General features: G+C 31.9%; 2 protein-coding genes across 3 annotated transcripts; both read left to right on the top strand.

Annotated features, from left to right (window-relative positions):
• Positions 1–2,497: 2,497 nt before the first annotated feature.
• On the top strand, positions 2,498–7,025 carry LOC11405228 (WRKY transcription factor WRKY24). Of its 2 annotated transcripts, XM_039831315.1 has the most exons (6): positions 2,498–2,942; positions 3,379–3,552; positions 3,817–4,376; positions 4,791–4,955; positions 6,425–6,802; positions 6,862–7,025. In XM_039831315.1, the coding sequence occupies exons 1-5, from the start codon at positions 2,688–2,690 to the stop codon at positions 6,795–6,797; spliced, it is 1,527 nt and encodes a 508-aa protein (XP_039687249.1). In that variant the 5' UTR covers positions 2,498–2,687; the 3' UTR covers positions 6,798–6,802; positions 6,862–7,025. The 2 variants fall into 2 exon arrangements, with proteins under 2 accessions (XP_039687249.1, XP_003599287.1); XM_003599239.4 differs by having other exon boundaries at positions 6,425–7,021.
• A 5,468-nt stretch (positions 7,026–12,493) lies between these two features.
• On the top strand, positions 12,494–14,313 carry LOC11405226 (uncharacterized). The gene has a single exon (XM_003599237.3). The coding sequence runs from the start codon at positions 12,702–12,704 to the stop codon at positions 14,196–14,198; it is 1,497 nt and encodes a 498-aa protein (XP_003599285.2). The 5' UTR covers positions 12,494–12,701; the 3' UTR covers positions 14,199–14,313.
• The last annotated feature ends 5,226 nt before the right edge of the window (positions 14,314–19,539 follow it).

The following is a 19,539-nucleotide window of genomic DNA, read 5'->3' as shown; positions in this document are numbered from 1 at the left end:
AGAACTGATTCTAAGTAAAACAAACAAGACATAAAGAACTAGTTCACTATATAATCTGATAGTTAGTTCAGTCCACTTCTGAAAAAGTGACTTTTCCTTTTCCTCGAAAAGAACTTAATCCATTACAATCAACGATTACAGTTTATAGAGTATCTTCTGCCATTGTTGGATATACTAATAATTCAATAAAATATCAATCTTTTCTAAGTCATTTGCCACTCATCATCTTTGGCTAGCCGACCATCACTACAAGAAATGAAGGTAATTCCGACCAACAAATTTCGAGGAAACTTTGTTTCTTGCTAAAATAAAGGTTTTTCAAGGAACAATTTCCTCGTATGCACGTGTCAGGAATCTCTGCTCCACCAGCTACATAATCAGTTTAACACGGTTTTCAAGATTACATATCGAGGAACTACCGAGGACAATGTTTCTCGGAAAACATGTTGTCATTGTATTCTCTATTACATAGTGTACAATATTGAAACTTAGAAAGAAAAAGAAAAAAAACCGAACGTGCTCTCCTTATTTGACTTGTCCTTCTGTAACTCTTGACAATCAACAACTAAATGACTAGGCTTTTTGTAATTGACGAACCCTTTTGATCTTCTTTCTTGTTCTTGAAACTTGATCCTTTTGAACCACTGCTCCTACCTGGAAACCTTTTCTTCTTGGTCAGGTAAAAGATCTCTTGGTCAAATATGCCATCTCCTCAAGATCTGAATCATTGGAAGAGAAAACCTAGAGAGAAAAAACTAGGGTTGACTTGTTGGAGAGGGGGTTGGCTGCCTCAGTCCAATAGATGTCCACTACAAAATGACGGAGTTATAGAAACATATGTAAGCGCAAAAAATAAGCGCGTGAAACCTAATTGCAAAAAATAAGAGGTGTGTGAGCTGACGAGCACCGGTCTCAGATTTTGATAATGAAAAATGTATATATCCATCAACACGAAAATGAATCCACTCACCCACAGTTTACTAAGACCAATAATATGAGACTCTCAACTATTTCTATCCAAACGGTCCAACAAGCTCTAGAAAACATGATGAACCTAAATTGTGAGATTAGTCCAAAATGAAAAACTGATTAGAGCTCAAAACGAATTGGAATTGCGCATGAGGAAACCAATAAAATCGGATATGGGATGAGTAACCATCAACAAACCCTTTCAGGTTTCAAAACAAACAACACAGACCGCAAGAAGAACACATTTTATAACAGAACCGTTGGTGACGATCAGCAAGGCAGTCACCATCATTCCTTGCAACAAAAATTAGATCTTGAGAAAACACTAACACAAACATGAACAACAACAGTGAGATCTATCTTGACACAGTTCAAATCGAACCACCACCTAAGGAAGCAACGTTGTAACCGTATTTGAAACTTAAAAAACCAAAATCCACCGTCGCAATGGCCGCTGAGAGCCGTCGTAATCGAAACTTTACAATTTATACTATAGTTACTTTAAATTTTTGTTAACTTATATGTCAAATAACTTAAATATACTATAATTTTGTGTGATGTATTTTTTCATGACCGAAAACATTATTATGATAATAAATTTTTTATTTTGAATTTAGTTTATATACTTATAACTTTAATATAAAATAATATTATTTTAAGTCATTTAATAAAAAAAAATACATTAATTCCCCATATAGTGCACGGGTCTCACACTAGCACTTACTTACATACAAATGTTCTCTCTTCCTAAAAAGATACAAGTTTTTTCTTAAAATTATTTATTTGTTTCGGACCGATTTATTGTACAATACTTCATTATCTCATGGCCAATTTCTACAAGGATTCAATCCAACGGAACCAATCTTTTACATTTGAATCCTCTGCGGTTCGTAACACCTAAACAATTCGAAATGACTCAAAACAACTGGCAAATCTATGCATTGAAAGACATTGTTTGTAACGGTCTCCATTCCTATCCAACGGCTCCTCTTCTAGGGCTACACATTCCTTCACAACAATGTAAGGTGCACTTTCTTTCCCATCTAAACTTGTCACTCTTTCCTTTCTTATTGACTTGACCGGAAAGTACTTACACATCACCTTTTCACATTTAAACTCAAACGAATGCTACTCCACAAAGTCTGGTCCTTTAAATTTGAATATCTTAGACGAATCATGAGATGTTGTCCATATAAATTACTAATTTGATTTTGTAATGTCTCTCTAACTTTTTTAGTAAATATTTTACATAAAAATTTAGGTGCCTTTAAAAATATGTTGTCCTAAGGTGCCTTCTCTATGTCCATGCTTATGGCCATGCTGCTCCATTTTGGCTAAATTTCTCTATCATTCATGTCAAATTGTATTTATATAAAAAGGAAAGAGAGAGTATTATTTGGAGCAACAAGATTTTATTAGAAAAAGAAAGAAAAATATCTCAGTGTGTGTCGCCGCCATCCAGTCAAACCCACACCCTCTGACCCAAAATTAAATGTCTTTTTTTAAAGTAAACAAAAATACACAACTTCTTCATTTTACCTTCTAAGAAATATCCTCTCATCCTTCATTATATCATCTTCTAAATACATACTCATCTTCTTCTTCTCCTTCATTTCATCACCCTCCTTCATCAATTTATTTATTTTTTCACAATCTTCACCATTTTTGTTCATACAACAAAACAACATTTTTTTTTATCTCAACTTCTCTATAATTCAATGACCTCCTCTTTCTTCTCTGACCTCCTTAATTCTCCAACCGACCAAAACCTTAAAGACACCGAAAGATCTCAAAATCACGTGTTGTCGGATCAAAACAGGTTGGGTTTACCCCCCAAATTCAAGTCTACACCTCCTCCATCTCTTCCTCTTTCTCCTACACCTCTCTTTTCTCCTTCTTCTTATTTTTCTATACCTCCTGGTTTCTCTCTTTCTGAACTTCTTGATTCTCCTGTTCTCCTTAACTCTTCTCATGTAAGTCTCATAACAAATTCAACTTCTTTTGTTACAAAAATAATTCATCAAATCACCAAATTGATCACCTTAATTATACTTTATAGTTGACTTCATAATTCTAACTATCTTTTGTATTAATTATTGTTTTTGTGATTGTTTTTTGTTGAGTATATGATATTACTTTGTGTTGGTTTGCCATATATATCGATTTAATTCTTGTATATGGTTGGTGTAATTATTTTTTTACACTTAAAAATTAATCATAATTGTTAGATGATTATGAACATTTAATTTTAATCATGAATATTTTTTAAGTCACATATATGTGGTTGTGATTTGTTTAAAGTGGAAATAAAATTGATATAAACCATATATGAAAATTAAACTCATATTATATACTCTTTTTTGTATTTATGTCTATGCATATATAAATATAATTTTTTATTTATTTCAGATTCTTCCATCTCCAACTACTGGATCATTTGCTAATAATCAAGGCTTCAATTGGAAGAATAATTATGAGGAAAAGCAAGAGAATGTCAAGGCAGAAGAGGAAACCATCTCATCAAGTTTCTCCTTCCAAGCTCAACCAGCTGGGTTTCAATCTTCAAACGCCATAGTTCAAAATGTATGTAACCAATTTAAATTCACTAGACTCATTTATAATACTTATGCATATACTAAAAAAATAATCGAATTACCGACAAAAATTAAAGACGAAAAAATTTAATTAATCTCTATTTCTTTACATCTTTAAAATTTAGCAATAGAATTAGAGACGAAATTCATGTTTTTCAGTCGTTAGAAGTATATGTATTTTTCTCTTACTTTGGTTAACTAGTTTAAATTCAATTCTTTGACACATGCTTCAAACTTTTATGTATACCAATAGGGATGGAGTATGGTGAAAGCAGAAAACTCTTCTTCAATGCAAAGTTTCACACCAGAGAGTAATTCTACTAGTGAACAAAATAACTACAACAAGAGTGGTTCACAATCAAATTACAACAATTATCAATCACAACCACAAGTTCAGATCCTTAGTAGAAGATCAGATGATGGATACAATTGGAGAAAATATGGACAAAAACAAGTGAAAGGAAGTGAAAATCCAAGAAGTTATTATAAATGCACTTACCCTAATTGTCCAACAAAGAAAAAAGTTGAGAGGGGTTTAGATGGACAAATTACTGAGATAGTTTACAAAGGTAGTCATAATCATCCTAAGCCTGTGGCTAACAAGAGGAACACAAACTCGATGTCTTCATCGTCGTTGTCACATGCAAATCCTCCTCCTTCAAATCATTTTGGAAATGAAATTCAAATGGATTTGGTTGCTACACCGGAGAATTCATCGATATCGATTGGAGATGATGAATTCGAGCAGACTTCTCATAAATCTGGTGGAGATCATGATCAGTATTGTGAAGATGAACCTGATGCAAAAAAATGGTGAGTTTTTACTCTCTCTTTTTTTTTAGTAAAAAAAAATAGTGACACTTATATCGTATCAGGTTATGCTAACCAGGGCACGGGTTAAGGATACTAAAAAAGGAAATTATTATTAAAAAAATGAAATTTTTTGGATTTTTTATGGATTAATTAAACAATTTTCAATGCAATAACTACTATATAATTTCTTTTTTTAGTATCCTTAATCAGTAGTCGGGGACACCGGTTGGCATTTCCCATATCATTTTATCATATCACAAAAAATTTATGGAAACTTCAATTGTAATACTTTGTTGCACATACCTCAAAATTAGTTAATTTGTGGACCACATTTCAAATCCATGAATGTAATCACTTTATATATAGTTACATTTTATACATAATCATTTTGATTTAATTTTATTAATATTTCAGGAGAATAGAAGGTGAAAATGAGGGGATATCATTAGGAGTTGGAAATAGAACAGTGAGGGAACCTAGAGTTGTTGTTCAAACAACAAGTGACATTGATATTCTAGATGATGGATACAGATGGAGGAAATATGGGCAGAAAGTAGTAAAGGGAAATCCAAATCCAAGGTAATTAAAAAGCACTCTTTTTATATTTTCCTTTGACTATTAAATCATTTTCAACTTTTTAAAAGTTGCTGTTCTTTTTACTTTTAAGAATTTTAGTATGAGAATTCCATCATAGAGTTCTTTGACTCCTTTTATTATGCTTTGATGTTTGAGATAATGCTACTGCTAATACTCACAAAAAAATTTGCTATTATGCTAATAGTAGTAGGCAATCATAACGCCCTCAATTAACTCCTTAAATGTGAAGGACATATCGTATATCAATATTTTTTCTATTCATTATTTTGTTGTTCATCGTCTTACATATGTGAATAAACGATGTAACTTTGACAACTAATATCTTTAATTATTTGTCATCAATTTTTTATTTTAAAATTGATACTTTAAATGTTTTTATCGACACAAATTGAACAATAATACTCTAGTAGGTTATACGATTATATTTGACCTTATATATTACTCCATTCGTTTTAAAATGAGTGTCACTTTAGCCAAAAAATATTGTTTCAAAATGAATGTCACTTTACATTTTCAATACAACTTTAATTTTTTTCTTCCAACTTTACCCTCTCCAACTTTTCTCTCACACAATTTTCAATGCAACTTTAATTTTGTCTTTTTCTTATAAAGTAAGGGCAGTTTAGTAAAAGCGTTATATCCAATGATTATTTCATTTTATTTCTTAATCTGTGTGTCAAAGCCTAAAGTGACACTTATTTTAAAACGGATGGAGTATTAAAAAAGTATAATCAAATTAGCTTACATGAATAATGCACATAATCAAACGACAACAATTAAAAATAAATCGAAGAAGTATAAATATAACGGAAATGTTAAAGAGTGCCCTTAGGATTCATATAAAAAAAAGTGCTTTTAGGACATTGGTTACATGCCAGTTTGATATTAATTATTAAGTCCAAAATTAACCTAAAATGATATTAAAATCTACTATATTCTCTAATACAGGGTCATTTAAAAAATTGTCTAAGTTTCAATTTAAATTACTAAATACATTTTTTTTTCTAATGATACTCACAATTAACAAAACCAAGTGTTTTTGGAAGATAAGCTCAAACTTAAAGGCACCCATATACTTTTTTTTTTTTTTTTTTAAGAATTCATGCAAAAAATGTACACATTAAATACATTATCTAATCTTTCTAATATATGTAAAAATTGCAAGGTGAATTTATGAAAAGCAACGTACCATTATAGATCATGTTTTGGACCACCTATACCTATCACGTGCAGTTGAATTAGACCAAAAACTCTCAAGACTTTTTGTACAATGTCTAAATATTCTTATTGGTCAAATTTGGCAACCCACATTTCTCTAATGCATGCATGGGAGTGAGAATGAGACTCAAATATTCTATGCCATGTGATGTCTAAGACTAAAGGGTTTTCCCACTACTTTTATTTTACTCATTTTGTGTAATTAATTATTTTTTGGACTAATCATAATATAGGAGTTACTACAAGTGCACAAACCCAGGATGTCCAGTGAGAAAACATGTCGAAAGAGCCTCACAAGACCTAAGAGCAGTGATAACAACGTATGAAGGAAAACACACTCATGATGTTCCTGCACCACGTGGAAGTGGAAACCACTCTATCAACAAACCACTACCAATTCAAACAACTATGAACAACACCAACAATTCCATCAACAACACTTCAGTTAATAATGGATTCTTCAACCATGAGATGATGCAGAACAATGGATTCACGGTGGATTCTTACATGAATATGAATCAACAACGTGTTAATAATATTATTAGAGGTAGAGCCAAAGAGGAGCCTGTAGAAGATGACTCGTTTTTTGAATCTTTCCTATCTTGAAGGAATGTTCCTTAATTTATTTATTTTTTGCATAGTTTTTTATGATTGGAACTTTTTAGCGGGTTGGTTTAGGGTTTTATATATACATATACTTATGACTAATAAGATCGACTTCATTTCATTTATTATATTTTTTTATTGTATATTTTCACACATACATGATTTGTATACTATGTATATTCAACATTTGTTGTAAGTTTATTAATATGATATATATGTTTGTAGGTTTTTTTATTATTACAGAATTTTGGAATCAAATTAGTTACATGCATGCATGCCTTTATTTTTCATCTTAATGTTTTATTTTAAGGGTGGTGCAAAATAAAATTGATAATCGGTCGTACTATTTACCTGACCGACATAATAGTTTTTTATACAAAAAAATAATGTATAACTTTATAATTGAAAATGAAATTGGTGTCATGTAATGGAAATATCGTGTTGAGGAGGTAGTTTTGCTGATTGGAGCTTGCATATGTCACTTGTTTTTGTATAATATCTGGTAAATGCAATTAAAAATCAATGATTTCTAGATGATGGTGATAGATTACTTGGTGTGCAAGGCGGTGAAGGTCAACTTTGGCTTTCTATTGTTATTTGGCTAAATGACAAAAAAGATATAAAGTGAAGAAAATAATTATTTCAAGAAATTTACAAATTACAATTTATTATGTTAATTATAATATCTATTTTTTTATGAAATAACTTGCTATAATTTCACTTAAGATAAATATGCGAAGAATTCATAGTTTAAACTTCGACCCTTGCATGTATAAAACAATGTTTTTATTAATCGAGCTATCTTTACCATGACATAATATCTACTTTTATTTAATTTCAACAAAAATATAACTTTTAATCTGTTAATAAAAATATATTTATATTTATTTTACACTCTTAAAATACTACTAAAAAAACTAAATTTAATGAGGGAAATTTAGTGAGGGAAAATGTAAAATTCCTCTCTAATTCCGTTACTAAATTTTACAACCAAAGTATTTGTAAAAAATTTCATTTTTTACGTCACTAATTTCCCTCGTTAATTTTGTTTTTTCTAGCCGTGAAATAAGATATTCACTTTAGAGAAGCATCTTTGTTTATTCTTCTTTCTAATCAATCGGTTATATCGCTATCCAAAGTGATGGCCTAATAGGGTCAAGCAATATCTGAAAGATGTCTGCCCTTTGTCCAGATTCATTGTACAGTGTGAATGCAAGATGGGTGTTCCTATGGAGGCTATGAGCTGTAGCTCTTGCCGTGCAACTATGTATATGATAGATATTTTATTGCTGTTTATCATACATAACTATTGGATTGGAACACACTAAAATGACGGAATAGGAGTATGTGTCAGATCTTGGTCATTCAATCTCCAATCAACAGCTGAGATCGTTTAACTAAGTAAAATTGATAATTTTACATAATTTGGCTGTTATAGAATTTGGGGAATTACTTGTTTGTAATGGAGCGGCTAGAGTTGATTTTGTACGTACTAATGAAAATTTAGCTCATCCTTTGACGAAATGACTAAATAGATAGAAAAACACAATGTAAAAACTAGTGTGTGTGACTTAAAAAAGTCTCACATTGGTGAGCCACACCAACTAGAAAGTGTTTATATAAGGGTAGAGTGACCTTCAAGGGTGTGCCCTTGGGGTACCCACTTTTGTGATATATATTTTTTTGTCACTTGAAAATGTTAAATTAAATTATTTAATCAATCTAATCATTATCCGAAAACGATGCGCGTAACAAATAAAATTGTTACGATCCGACCCGATCCAAAACGCGTATCCAAAACTTTCCGGATATATCCAATTAAGAAACAAAACGCGTTTACTTGAGGATTAAGCAGACTTAATCCCCAAGACTCTCGTTTTTTGTTACAAACTCTTCCTATAAAAGGAGAGCTCGCCCCACTCCATCTTTACACTAAAATTCACAATCGATGATTCCTGTGTTTTTCCTCTCTTCTCCCCTTGACTTGTGTTAACAAGTTTCTTCTGCTTCTACTCCTTTATCTCCCTTTCGGTTTCGAATATAGCGGTTACGTACCGTATTGAGTGGTCTTAATCAAACAATTAAACCATAATTTTGAGGTGTATATCTCGAGCGATTATATATTGTGCAGTGTATAATCGTAACAGTGATCTGTGCTGTTTTATCCTGGAGACGGCGTGTTTGTTAGTCTACCTTGCACAACTTGTGTAGTGCCACGAAACGTCTTAAAGAGAGCGATCTGGTCGTGACTCAACCCAGTAATTCCTTTGGTAGTAGTTCTGATTTTTAAAACACGAAAACAACACAAACACATGGTAACCAATGTGGATTCTTTAGGAAGACCCATGTTATCCTACTTTGACGAAGAGATTCTTAGGGAAACCTCAACTTTCAAATCCAACTACTCATGACAAAGTTTGATGTTCCAAAAGTCCTTGTAAATTTAGATAAGTAGGTAGTTCATGAGATATGTATTCATATTTTGCAAATGTCCACTAAAAACATTTTGGTTATAAGGAGTCCGATGGACCACCCACATATCAGGTAAGAGTAATCACATGTGAGAGAGACACCACATTTTTATCCAAAACTCTAAGACGTTAAATTTATGCATAGGTCCTCTCGTTATAAAGTGTCAAACCTCCAATTTTCTAAGCAATGTGAGAGTTCCTCAAGTGTGAGTCCATCAATTAATCGTACACACCGCAATCGAAAGCTCTTCATCCGCACACACTTGCTTGTCGCTTCCCTCAATGGGAAGCGTCACATGAATGTATACCTTACCATAAAGACTTTCGATACAAGGATTCAACCAGACCCTACGTCGAATCTCAATCTAAAACCCATGTTGGGTCATGAGGGGAGCCCGAGGGACCTTCAAGACATTAAGTTTATGAATCCTCATACTTATAGAAGTCCATCCTCGACTTTTCTAAACAAGTGCGACTTCTAATTCACACTTGCTACACAACAAAATTAATATTGCACGCCGAATGAAACTTGCAAGGTTTGGACAGGTCCACCAACAAAACTTGGGAGTATGTCAAACTCAAGGTTCCTTTTGAAGAATGAGACTCTAGGAGGTACGTGAAAGTGCAATCTCTTGTGGTTGACTATATATCTATCTACAATTGTATCATCAAAGGACTCACACTAACAAAATTAGGAGACTTTTCTTCAACATTGCGCCTCAAGATGAAATTTCATGTCATTTCGAGGATCATGTTGATCCTTCACGCCGACATTGAAGATGCAAGACTGTAGTTATGCGAATTGATTGTAAGTGGTGTTTCCCCTTGTTTTAGGTGAAACACTTGGGTGACATTGAGGTGTCAATGTCATGTGACATTGGCCAACCACAATGTCACAAGTGTAGAAAAAGACAAAAAAAAAATTGTAAGTGAGAGAGAAGAAAACCATAATTTTTTTTGTCTTTTTGTACACTTGTGACATTGTGGTTGGCTAATGTCACATGATATTGGTACCCCAATGTCACCTAAATGCTAGGGAGTGGTTATGGTGCATAAGGAAATCTTTATGCACCGTGCATAAATCCCAATATAATTGCTTCCTACACCCCCAAAGTGAGCCAAAACCATTTTTGTTCAAAATAAAAGAAACCTGATGATTGTAATGTGTTTATGCACGGTGCATAAGGAAATAACTTATACACCATAACTTTAGTCGTTGACTAAATTTATCAAGATTGCATAATTATGCATGATATTAAAGTGAGAAACTTTAGGAGAAATGTTAATTTTACTTTAAGGCTTTCACAAAACAAATTTATACTCCAATTGCAAATTTCATTATGTTTTGTTATTAGATTAGATTTGAATTTTCCTACGACTCAAACATCTATAGTTGACTAAAGGTCAGATAATGAAAATTAAAACTATGAGTGGAATGAGAGTTGAATAAAGTTAAAGTGATTTTAACTATACATATATGGGTGCTTTGTTCCTTGATAACATCTTCGGGAGCCATCTTGTACAAATTTCTCCCAACTTCCCTTTACTGAGTAGTCTTGCAAATTATAGCGAAAAGATCCTGAAAGAGAATTTAGCCAATCACAAATCAAAAGTTTAGCAGTATTTGTGGGTTTTGAATTTGCTGAAAATAGCATTTTTCTAAACTTTAATTGTTGATGTTGATTTTGTTGAGAATTCGTTGAATTTCGTAATGATCAAGTTTGGACTTTGGTTGATGTTGGATTGTTGCGATTCATCCTTGTGTCTCACCTATGTTTTAAGGGTTCAAACGTGAGTTTGGGTGTGCGAACACGGCAAAGGCTACGGTGGGAGACCTCTTTAGGTCTCCTACCGTAGGAGATATGATTTTTTATATTTTGTTTTCTTGCAAAATGAATGTCAACCATTGGATGTACTAAGAAGATTTTGAATGGCTGAGATTTGCAGGTTACTTGACCCACTAAAATTCTATTTTTTAAAAATATATATTGATTTTAAAAAATTAAATTGATTTTGGAATTACATTTAACAAAGGGTGTTTTTGGCAATGTTGGAAAAATTGAAAAAGTCCCAGCATGCTTATATGCTTTGATTAATTCTGATTTAGTTTTAGTGATAAAACTATATAGTCATAAATATAAATAATATTAGCAATTACATATTATGGTATTTTTTTTATTATTTTTTTTTTGTTTTAAAAAAATATTATGGTATTTTTAAATAGGGTTAAATATATTTTTGATCCCTATAAATATATCAACTTTTTATTTTAGTTCCTCTAAAATAATTTTTCAATTTTTAGTCCTATAAAATTATTAATCATCAAATTTGGTCTATATTTTTAAGTCAATTCATGTGTAATATTTATACTTATTCAAAAAAATGCGTGATATCTATATTTTTTAACGAAATTGTGTAGAATATTATCGTAAATATCTCTTAAAAAAATTATTAACTCAAATTATGTTAACTCTAATAAATTGGACGATAATTATTTCAACTAAAAAATATGAGAAATCATTTAAAATGTAAAATGATATGTTTTATGGATAAGAGCAAAGTAATATAATGGGCATGAAATTATTATAAGAATTATTTATATACTTTTTTACCTCCTATACTAGGTAAACAATATGCATCACCTACAAACACAAGTTATTTAAGTTGTCCAAAAAAAAATATGGGGTCTCTCATGGTAGGAGACCTAATGTGGTCTCCCATCCTAAACGGCGCCGTGCGAACACATAACAAAAAGGATGCTAAGTCATTGTGTTATTTACGCTTAGTGACATATATGTTCATCACCCGTTATGTCAAGTACACAATCTCTAATCTCATACTAGATCACAATCTTATTTCTTTCTTACTAACTTGAATGTCGAAGTGTTTGTAGATATCACCTTCCACCATCAACTCACTAAAACGTTTCGTTCGCCCAAGCTTCTCAATATAAATAGATCAAAATATTTTCACAATCTTTTAAGTCATTTTCTATTAAACCCCTCTAAAATATTTTCATGTCCAGATTCTTTTCTTTAATTAGTAAAATAAATTTAGATTAAGGGAAACACACCCTTATGCAATATCAAAAAGAATCACTAACTTCATTGATTAAAGAAATCAATTACAAAATATTTTCTTATCTAAATTCTTTTCTTTAGTAAAGTAAATTTTAAATTAAGGGAACACACCCTTATGTCAAAAAAAAAAAAAAAAAAACGGCTCTATAATGGCATTTTTGTTATTCCACATAACTGAATGGCACTTTTGCAAATTAACTCTCAATACATAGCAGAATCCTCTTCCTTCCACCCTCATTCCCGCAAAGCAAATCAATCGAATTCCCGATTTTACCCTCCATTCCAAACCTAATTTTCAAACCTTAACCAGAAACGTCTTTCTTTCTTCTCCTTCGTTTCTTGTGAAACAATCCATGGAACACTCCATGGCAAAACACGGCTTCCTTCGCAACATTCTCGTCCGAATATTCTCATTCGCCGTTCTCATCTTCGCTGTTCGATTCGCTATCATCGTCACCATCCACGGAGAATCATGCAACTCCTCCGATTTCTGTATCTTCTCTGAAAATCTCAACCTCACCGCCCCCTCTCATCTCTCCACCTCCGGTGATCCATTCTCCGGCAAGAATTGGCGCCGCTCCGTCGAACACTACGCCTCTATTTTTCAAGATCTCATTGGAGAAGGCTCGCTTTTACCGAATTCTAAAGCTCTCTGCATTGACACTCCCACCGGAGAAGATGTTTTAGCGTTGAAGGAAATCGGTGTTGTGGACTCCGTCGGAATCTTCAAGAAACCGTCACCGCCGTTGATTATACAAGGAGAAGGCCGGAAACATCCATTTCCCGGTGATTCCTTCGATTTTGAATTCTCCGGTAACGGCCGTTTGGAAGAATCCGTTAAACCAGCAGAATTAGCCGGGGAGATATGCAGAACTCTCCGTCCGGGAGGATTCATTGCGGTTCACACGACGGCGAGAGATTCATACAGCTTCAATTCATTTCTTGAATTATTCAATTGCTGTGAGTTCATCAGAACAAGAGAAATCAACGGTGTTGATTCATCAACAATTCTTGAAATTTTGATGAAAAAGAAAATTCTTCAAAAATTCAAAACCCTAGATTTTGGAGTTTCACCCTCAAATGGTAATTACCATTCAGTGAATAAGTGCTTAATTCCACGTTACAAACGTGAAATAGTGAATAATGCAGAATCATTGATACTAGAAGAGCCATTGAAACCATGGATTGCATTGAAGAGAAACTTGAAGAACATAAAGTACTTAACTTCAATGGTTGATATAAGTTTCAAAAGCAATTATGTTTATGTTGATATTGGAGCAAGAAGCTATGGTTCAAGCATTGGAAGCTGGTTCAAGAAACAATACCCAAAGCAGAATAAAACATTTGAAGTTTATGCAATTGAAGCAGATAAAGCATTTCATCAAGAGTATAGAACAAAAAAAGGTGTAAATCTATTACCCTATGCAGCATGGGTTAGGAATGAGACATTGTTTTTTGAGATAACAAGAGACCCAAGTAAGAAAATGATGATGAAAGGTAGAGGAATGGGTAGGATTAATCCTGTTCAAACAAGTGCAAGTCATATGGGTGATAAGGATAAGATTCTAGGGTTTGATTTTGCTGAATGGTTGAAAAGTGTTGTAACAAGTAAGGATTTTGTGGTTTTGAAAATGGATGTTGAAGGTACTGAATTTCATTTGATACCTAGGTTGATTCAAACTGGTGCGATTTGTTTGATTGATGAGCTTTTTCTTGAGTGTCATTATAATAGGTGGCAAAGATGTTGTCCTGGTCAAAGAAGTGCCAAGTTTCAGAAAACATATTCTCAATGTTTGGATTTGTTTACTTCACTTAGGAATATTGGTGTTCTTGTTCATCAATGGTTGTGATAATCGATAGTACAAACCTGTTTGTATAGGGATTTTTTTGTAGATTAATTTTTGGTCAATTGTTGTTATAGATGTAAATGAAGAGTTTAATGAATGAAAGATTTTGTTTATTTTATATTTGTGTTACTGTAAAAGCATTTCCTTGTCAGGGTTTGAAAAGATGCATAGCTGCTGGAGCTGGATTACAGAATTTTTGCAACATACATTTTTTACTTGTATTCATCACCATACTGTATGTTTATTCTCTATATTATATACACATAAAGTGTAACCAAATTAAAACTGTCACATTGCTCATTGATAAATGAGTCTTATTATAGAACTTTCACCATATTGCATTAGGAATGATGTCATATATTATACATTCAGATAGTGCTCCCTTGTTGATTATGGAACAACAAAAAGGATTGGCAAATATATAGTACTATGTAGTTAAGAACTCATTGGTGAGAGGATAGACACATATATAGTACTATATAGTTGACAAAGTTACATCTTTTTGTTTACACAAATTCTTTACCAAACTGAAGGGAAATATGGTAATAGCTGCAAGAATTATTATACCAACTGATTATTAAAATATCCCCAAACAATTGACAAAATAACATTAACCATGAGGCCTACAAATTGTGTAATTTGGTGCGGCTAAAAATGTCTGCATTCTTTATTCTATAAATTCTTTTTTTATTTTATGCTTATTTCTCATTATCACTATTGTTTTAATAGAATATGACTCAGAATTGTCTGATTCACATGGTTTCTAACTAAGCACATTAATCTAAGATGAGGAAGGAGGCCGATTGTGTCCTGGGGGAGGAGGTGGGTTTGTTTGGTAGCAGATTGCTAATAACATTAGAGGGGGTTCTTAAAAAAAAAACATTAGAGAGGGTGCTGGATTGGTAGATGGAGGTTACGATGGGTCCTCTATTATGTTTTGGAGAGATGCATGGCTTGATGGATTTTCTTTGACTGTTATTTTAGTAGGTTGTATGAAATAGAGAAGAACAAAATGGCGACTATAGTTGAGATGTATGATTTGGGTTGGGGAGTGATATGAATGGTGAGACGTGAAAGTGGCGTAAGAGGTTGTTTGCTTGGGAGGAAGATTTATTGGGGAGTGCGTTGATCGTTTAATCTCAATTGTTTTGCAGGTGATGGAGGAGGATATATGAGTTTGAAAATCACATTCATCTCATTGTGATACAAACTGTAGTGCTTATAACAACTTGACCGTAGTGGAAGACAATATTTATCCGACTAACACTCATCTTTTATTGATAAAGGTTGTTATGCTTAAAATTTTCTATTTTTGCATGGCGTTTGATTCTTAATTGTGTTCCAACAAAGAATAATTTGGTCAGGAGACGGATTCTTGCTCTTAATGATCAAAGTTGTTCGGCGACTTGTGGCATGAATGAAGACAGAGATCACTTATTTATTAAATGTAATTTTTTTTTGGTAGATTTGCCTCTTATATCTAGCTGCCTTGGATTTTCAACGACATCACGTGAAAACTTATTGGACCAACCTATTTCAGTTTAGAGGGTTAGGGGGATTTTATAAAAATGTTCGTTTCTCCTTTAATAATATTTGACTTTCTGTGGTTTGGGTCGTCTAGAAAGAGTGCATTAGACACATTTTTCAACACAAGGAGGAGCACATGCAAGTGTTAATTGAAAGGGTTAAGCTTCGGTCTTTTTGGTGATTGAAGTCGAAATACGTTACTTTCGATTTTGATTGCCACGTTTGGAGGCTTAATCTTATTTCTTGCTTAAGTGCTGGAATTTAGCCTGTTTTCTTTTTTCCATTTGTGTTCAGACTTTTTGTATTGTAACTCTGCTTTTTAATAAGTTTTTTTCGGTAGATCTTGTGCTGGTAGGACTTATTTTGAATTTTTAATATATATATATATATATATATCATTTTGACCTTTTCAAAAAAACACATTAATTTAATCCGTTGATATGACGTATTTTAATATAATTTATTATAATATTAATTAATTCAAAAATCTAAAAAATAAATCATAATTAATTGTTTATGTAAAACAATTACAATTACAATTTTATTAAGAATGATATGAAGTTTTTTTTTTAAATAAGGACATGAAGTGTTATTTGGAAAATAATTTAAATTAATATTAATATTATCTACTTTTATAATTATAACTATTTCCTTTTTTATAGAATATGCCTCAGTTATATGAATGATGTGATTGTGACTAAGTAAATTAAAGTTGGTTCAATGAACTTTTTTTAAAGGATTATTATGATTATAACTATTTCCTTTTTTTATAATTATAACTATTTTCTTCTTTATAGAATATGTCTCAGTTATATGAATGATATGATTGTGACCGAGTAAAATTAAGTTGGTTAAATGAACTTTTTTTAAAGGATTATTATGATAATAACTATTTCCTTTTTTTATAATTATAAATATTTCCTTTTTCATAGAATATGTCTCAGTTATATGAATGATATGATTGTGACTAAGTAAATTAAGTTAGTTAAATGAACTTTTTTTTAAAGGATTATTATGATTATAACTATTTCCTTTTTTATAATTAGAACTATTTCCTTTTATTCCTTAAAGAAAAAAACTATTTCTTTTTATAATTATAACTATTTCCTTTTTTATTGAATATGTCTCAGTTATATGAATGATATGATTGTGACTAAGTACATTAAGTTGGTTCAATGAATTTTTTTTAAAGGATTATTATGATGGGTTGGTTCAATAAACTAGTAATTTGAATAAAATACAGGTTTCCTTAGTCTGCTGTAGTCTGTTTTAGCATTTCTTTGTTTATTTTCTTCTGAGGGTTTTGGTCTAATCCCCTCTCTTGTATATGTTTTTCCTTTTTTTAATAAAATTTTAGAGTTTGGCGGCATATGATGGAGGTTTTCTGAGATGCCAACCTAGTTGGGATGTCGGTGTTTCCTCTTGATGCATGTCGTCTCTCCTTGCCTAACAAAAAAATAACTAGTATTTTTAATATAATTTATTATAATAATATTTATTTATTTAAAAAGCTAACACAATAAATTACAACTAATTTTTTTTACTAAAAATTATAACTAATTGTGTAACATCCCAACTTTATCTATTAGCATCTAGAAGAATAAATTACGTGTACTCCTATCTGTATCCAATAATTGATAATTGGGATAATTTTGGTTATTCACCAAAAAAAAAAAAAAAATTAAAGTAGATAAATGAGAGGGAGTACTTAATTGTAGCGAGAGCCTCACCCTTGAATTTAGTTTCAAATCATATGTATCCTTTTTCTTTTAACCAATTAGAAAACATGCATTGTATTCCACTTACCTTTGTCTCTCTCCATCAGTTTTGAAGAGAAAAAAGAAGGTAGATAAGAGAAAGGGAGAGTGAACTAAGAGGGATGGAAACTAAAGGGAAAAGATAAATTTTACCTTTACACCAATTTTGGGCTGAACGAAGAGATTGGAGAAAAACAGTGGACGGAAGAAGAAGGTGGAAATCAAGAGGAGAAGCAAGAACAAAAAAGTTTGAAAAAGAAGTTAAGATTAAGTTTAAGGAATTTACCACATTCACTTCAAAACCCTAAGGTAACGTTGTCTTAAATTCAAACCTTAAAACCTCTCTTAAGGTGTGCTTAAGATCATTTAACTTCATGTTATTTATCAGATTGTGCCTTGCTTGAATCAATTTTATTAAATTTTTTGAGCTTAGTGGACTTCAAATGCACTCGAGGTGTTGATTTGATCCTATGAATTTCTTGATGCGTGGATGATTTATAATATGATTTAATGTGAATTAGAACGATTATCTTGAGTTTCCATGTCTTTTCCTTTCAATTCCATGTTTTGGTCAATGATGGTTGTGATATTAAGATTTTGTCCTCAAAACATGTAAAACCTTAATAAGAAGAAAGTAGAAAGAACTAACATTGCATTGTGAAAATTCTACTATTATCTACTGTTCTCAAGTGTTGCACAATGTATATACCCATACACCTTGTAGTCTAGGCAGCCTAAGTAAAAATAGTCAAGTTTATATTATGAAGTCCTTTGATCAAATAGAAAATTAGTAACATATTGAAAGATCACCACACCAAATTGGACATTTCTTGTTAAAATCACTTCCAATAACTTGGTTAAAAGATCTACTCATATGCAGAGATTCAAATCCAACAAAAAGAGAATTTTCTATACTAGACTTAATGCACATATAATACATAGATCATCTCAACAATGAATGCACAAGTATTAATGCTAACAAGCGCCCTTAGGCTATCCACAATGGTGGGTGCTTCACCTATTTAGCACCATATTAAATAGACACCTCCATTGTGGAGTATAATATTTGGGTGCCTATGGACAAGAGTGACTATGGAAGCACCCTCTCTCTCTTCGCTTTTACGGACCCTATTTAATAAATCATAATGAAATAAATAATTTTTGTTGAAATGTAATGATATAAAATTATTTGTTAGACCTATTTAATAATTTCTTTTGTGGTGCTGGGTTGGAGACAATTGTTGCAACGCCTGACTTCTATTAAAACGATAAAACGCGCGAATAATACAACTATTCAAGAAATAGATGTCACGTCTTCAATAAAACTCAAACAGCGTGCATACAAATTTCTCAAAACGTCGTAGCGGATAAATAGCATACATCTCCAAATAGCCAAGTCATAAGCATCATAAATACATTGTCAACTAAAATCTCCAATCTCAACATATAAGGAAAATCTCAACAACATAGTCAACATCAAATAAAATAAAGACCAACATCCTAAGTCAGAGCCCTATACTAAGACCCAAAAAGCGATAGACGAGGTAGCTCCAAAGCTAACATCCAGCAACTCACCGAACAAAGATAAGCTAATCCTGCACGCCATCTATACCATATTTAAAACCTTGGTTTGAAACTAAAGGGTGAGGTTCTGGCTACAATTAAGTACTCTCTCTCATTTATCTACTTTTTATTTTTATTTTACTATTCATAAAATAACCTAAATTATCCCAATTATTAATTACTAGACCATTGACCTGTGCTAACGCACGTGTCATTTAAAAAAGATAATATTCACTGAAAAAATAAGACACTGTAGTTCGCGTGAATCTAAAAATTGTCGTGAATCAAAACATAATGTCAATATCAAAGACTTTGTTATTGTTCCATAATTCTAGTACGTAGTTCCTGTTACTTTAAAATAACATATAATTTTGAAAGGGAAATTGAAGTTCGTTGACATGCAAATAGTTTCAATAAGTAAGAAAATGAACAGTACACAAAAAAGTCCTACACATTACGGAAAACTTCTCTGTAGACCACATTTGATGCAATATCGA

This window comes from Medicago truncatula, chromosome 3 (assembly GCF_003473485.1).
Source record: "Medicago truncatula cultivar Jemalong A17 chromosome 3, MtrunA17r5.0-ANR, whole genome shotgun sequence".
Taxonomy (NCBI): Eukaryota; Viridiplantae; Streptophyta; class Magnoliopsida; order Fabales; family Fabaceae; genus Medicago; species Medicago truncatula.
The sequence above is the reverse complement of the archived record's forward strand: the minus strand, read 5'-3'. Positions and strand labels throughout refer to the sequence as shown.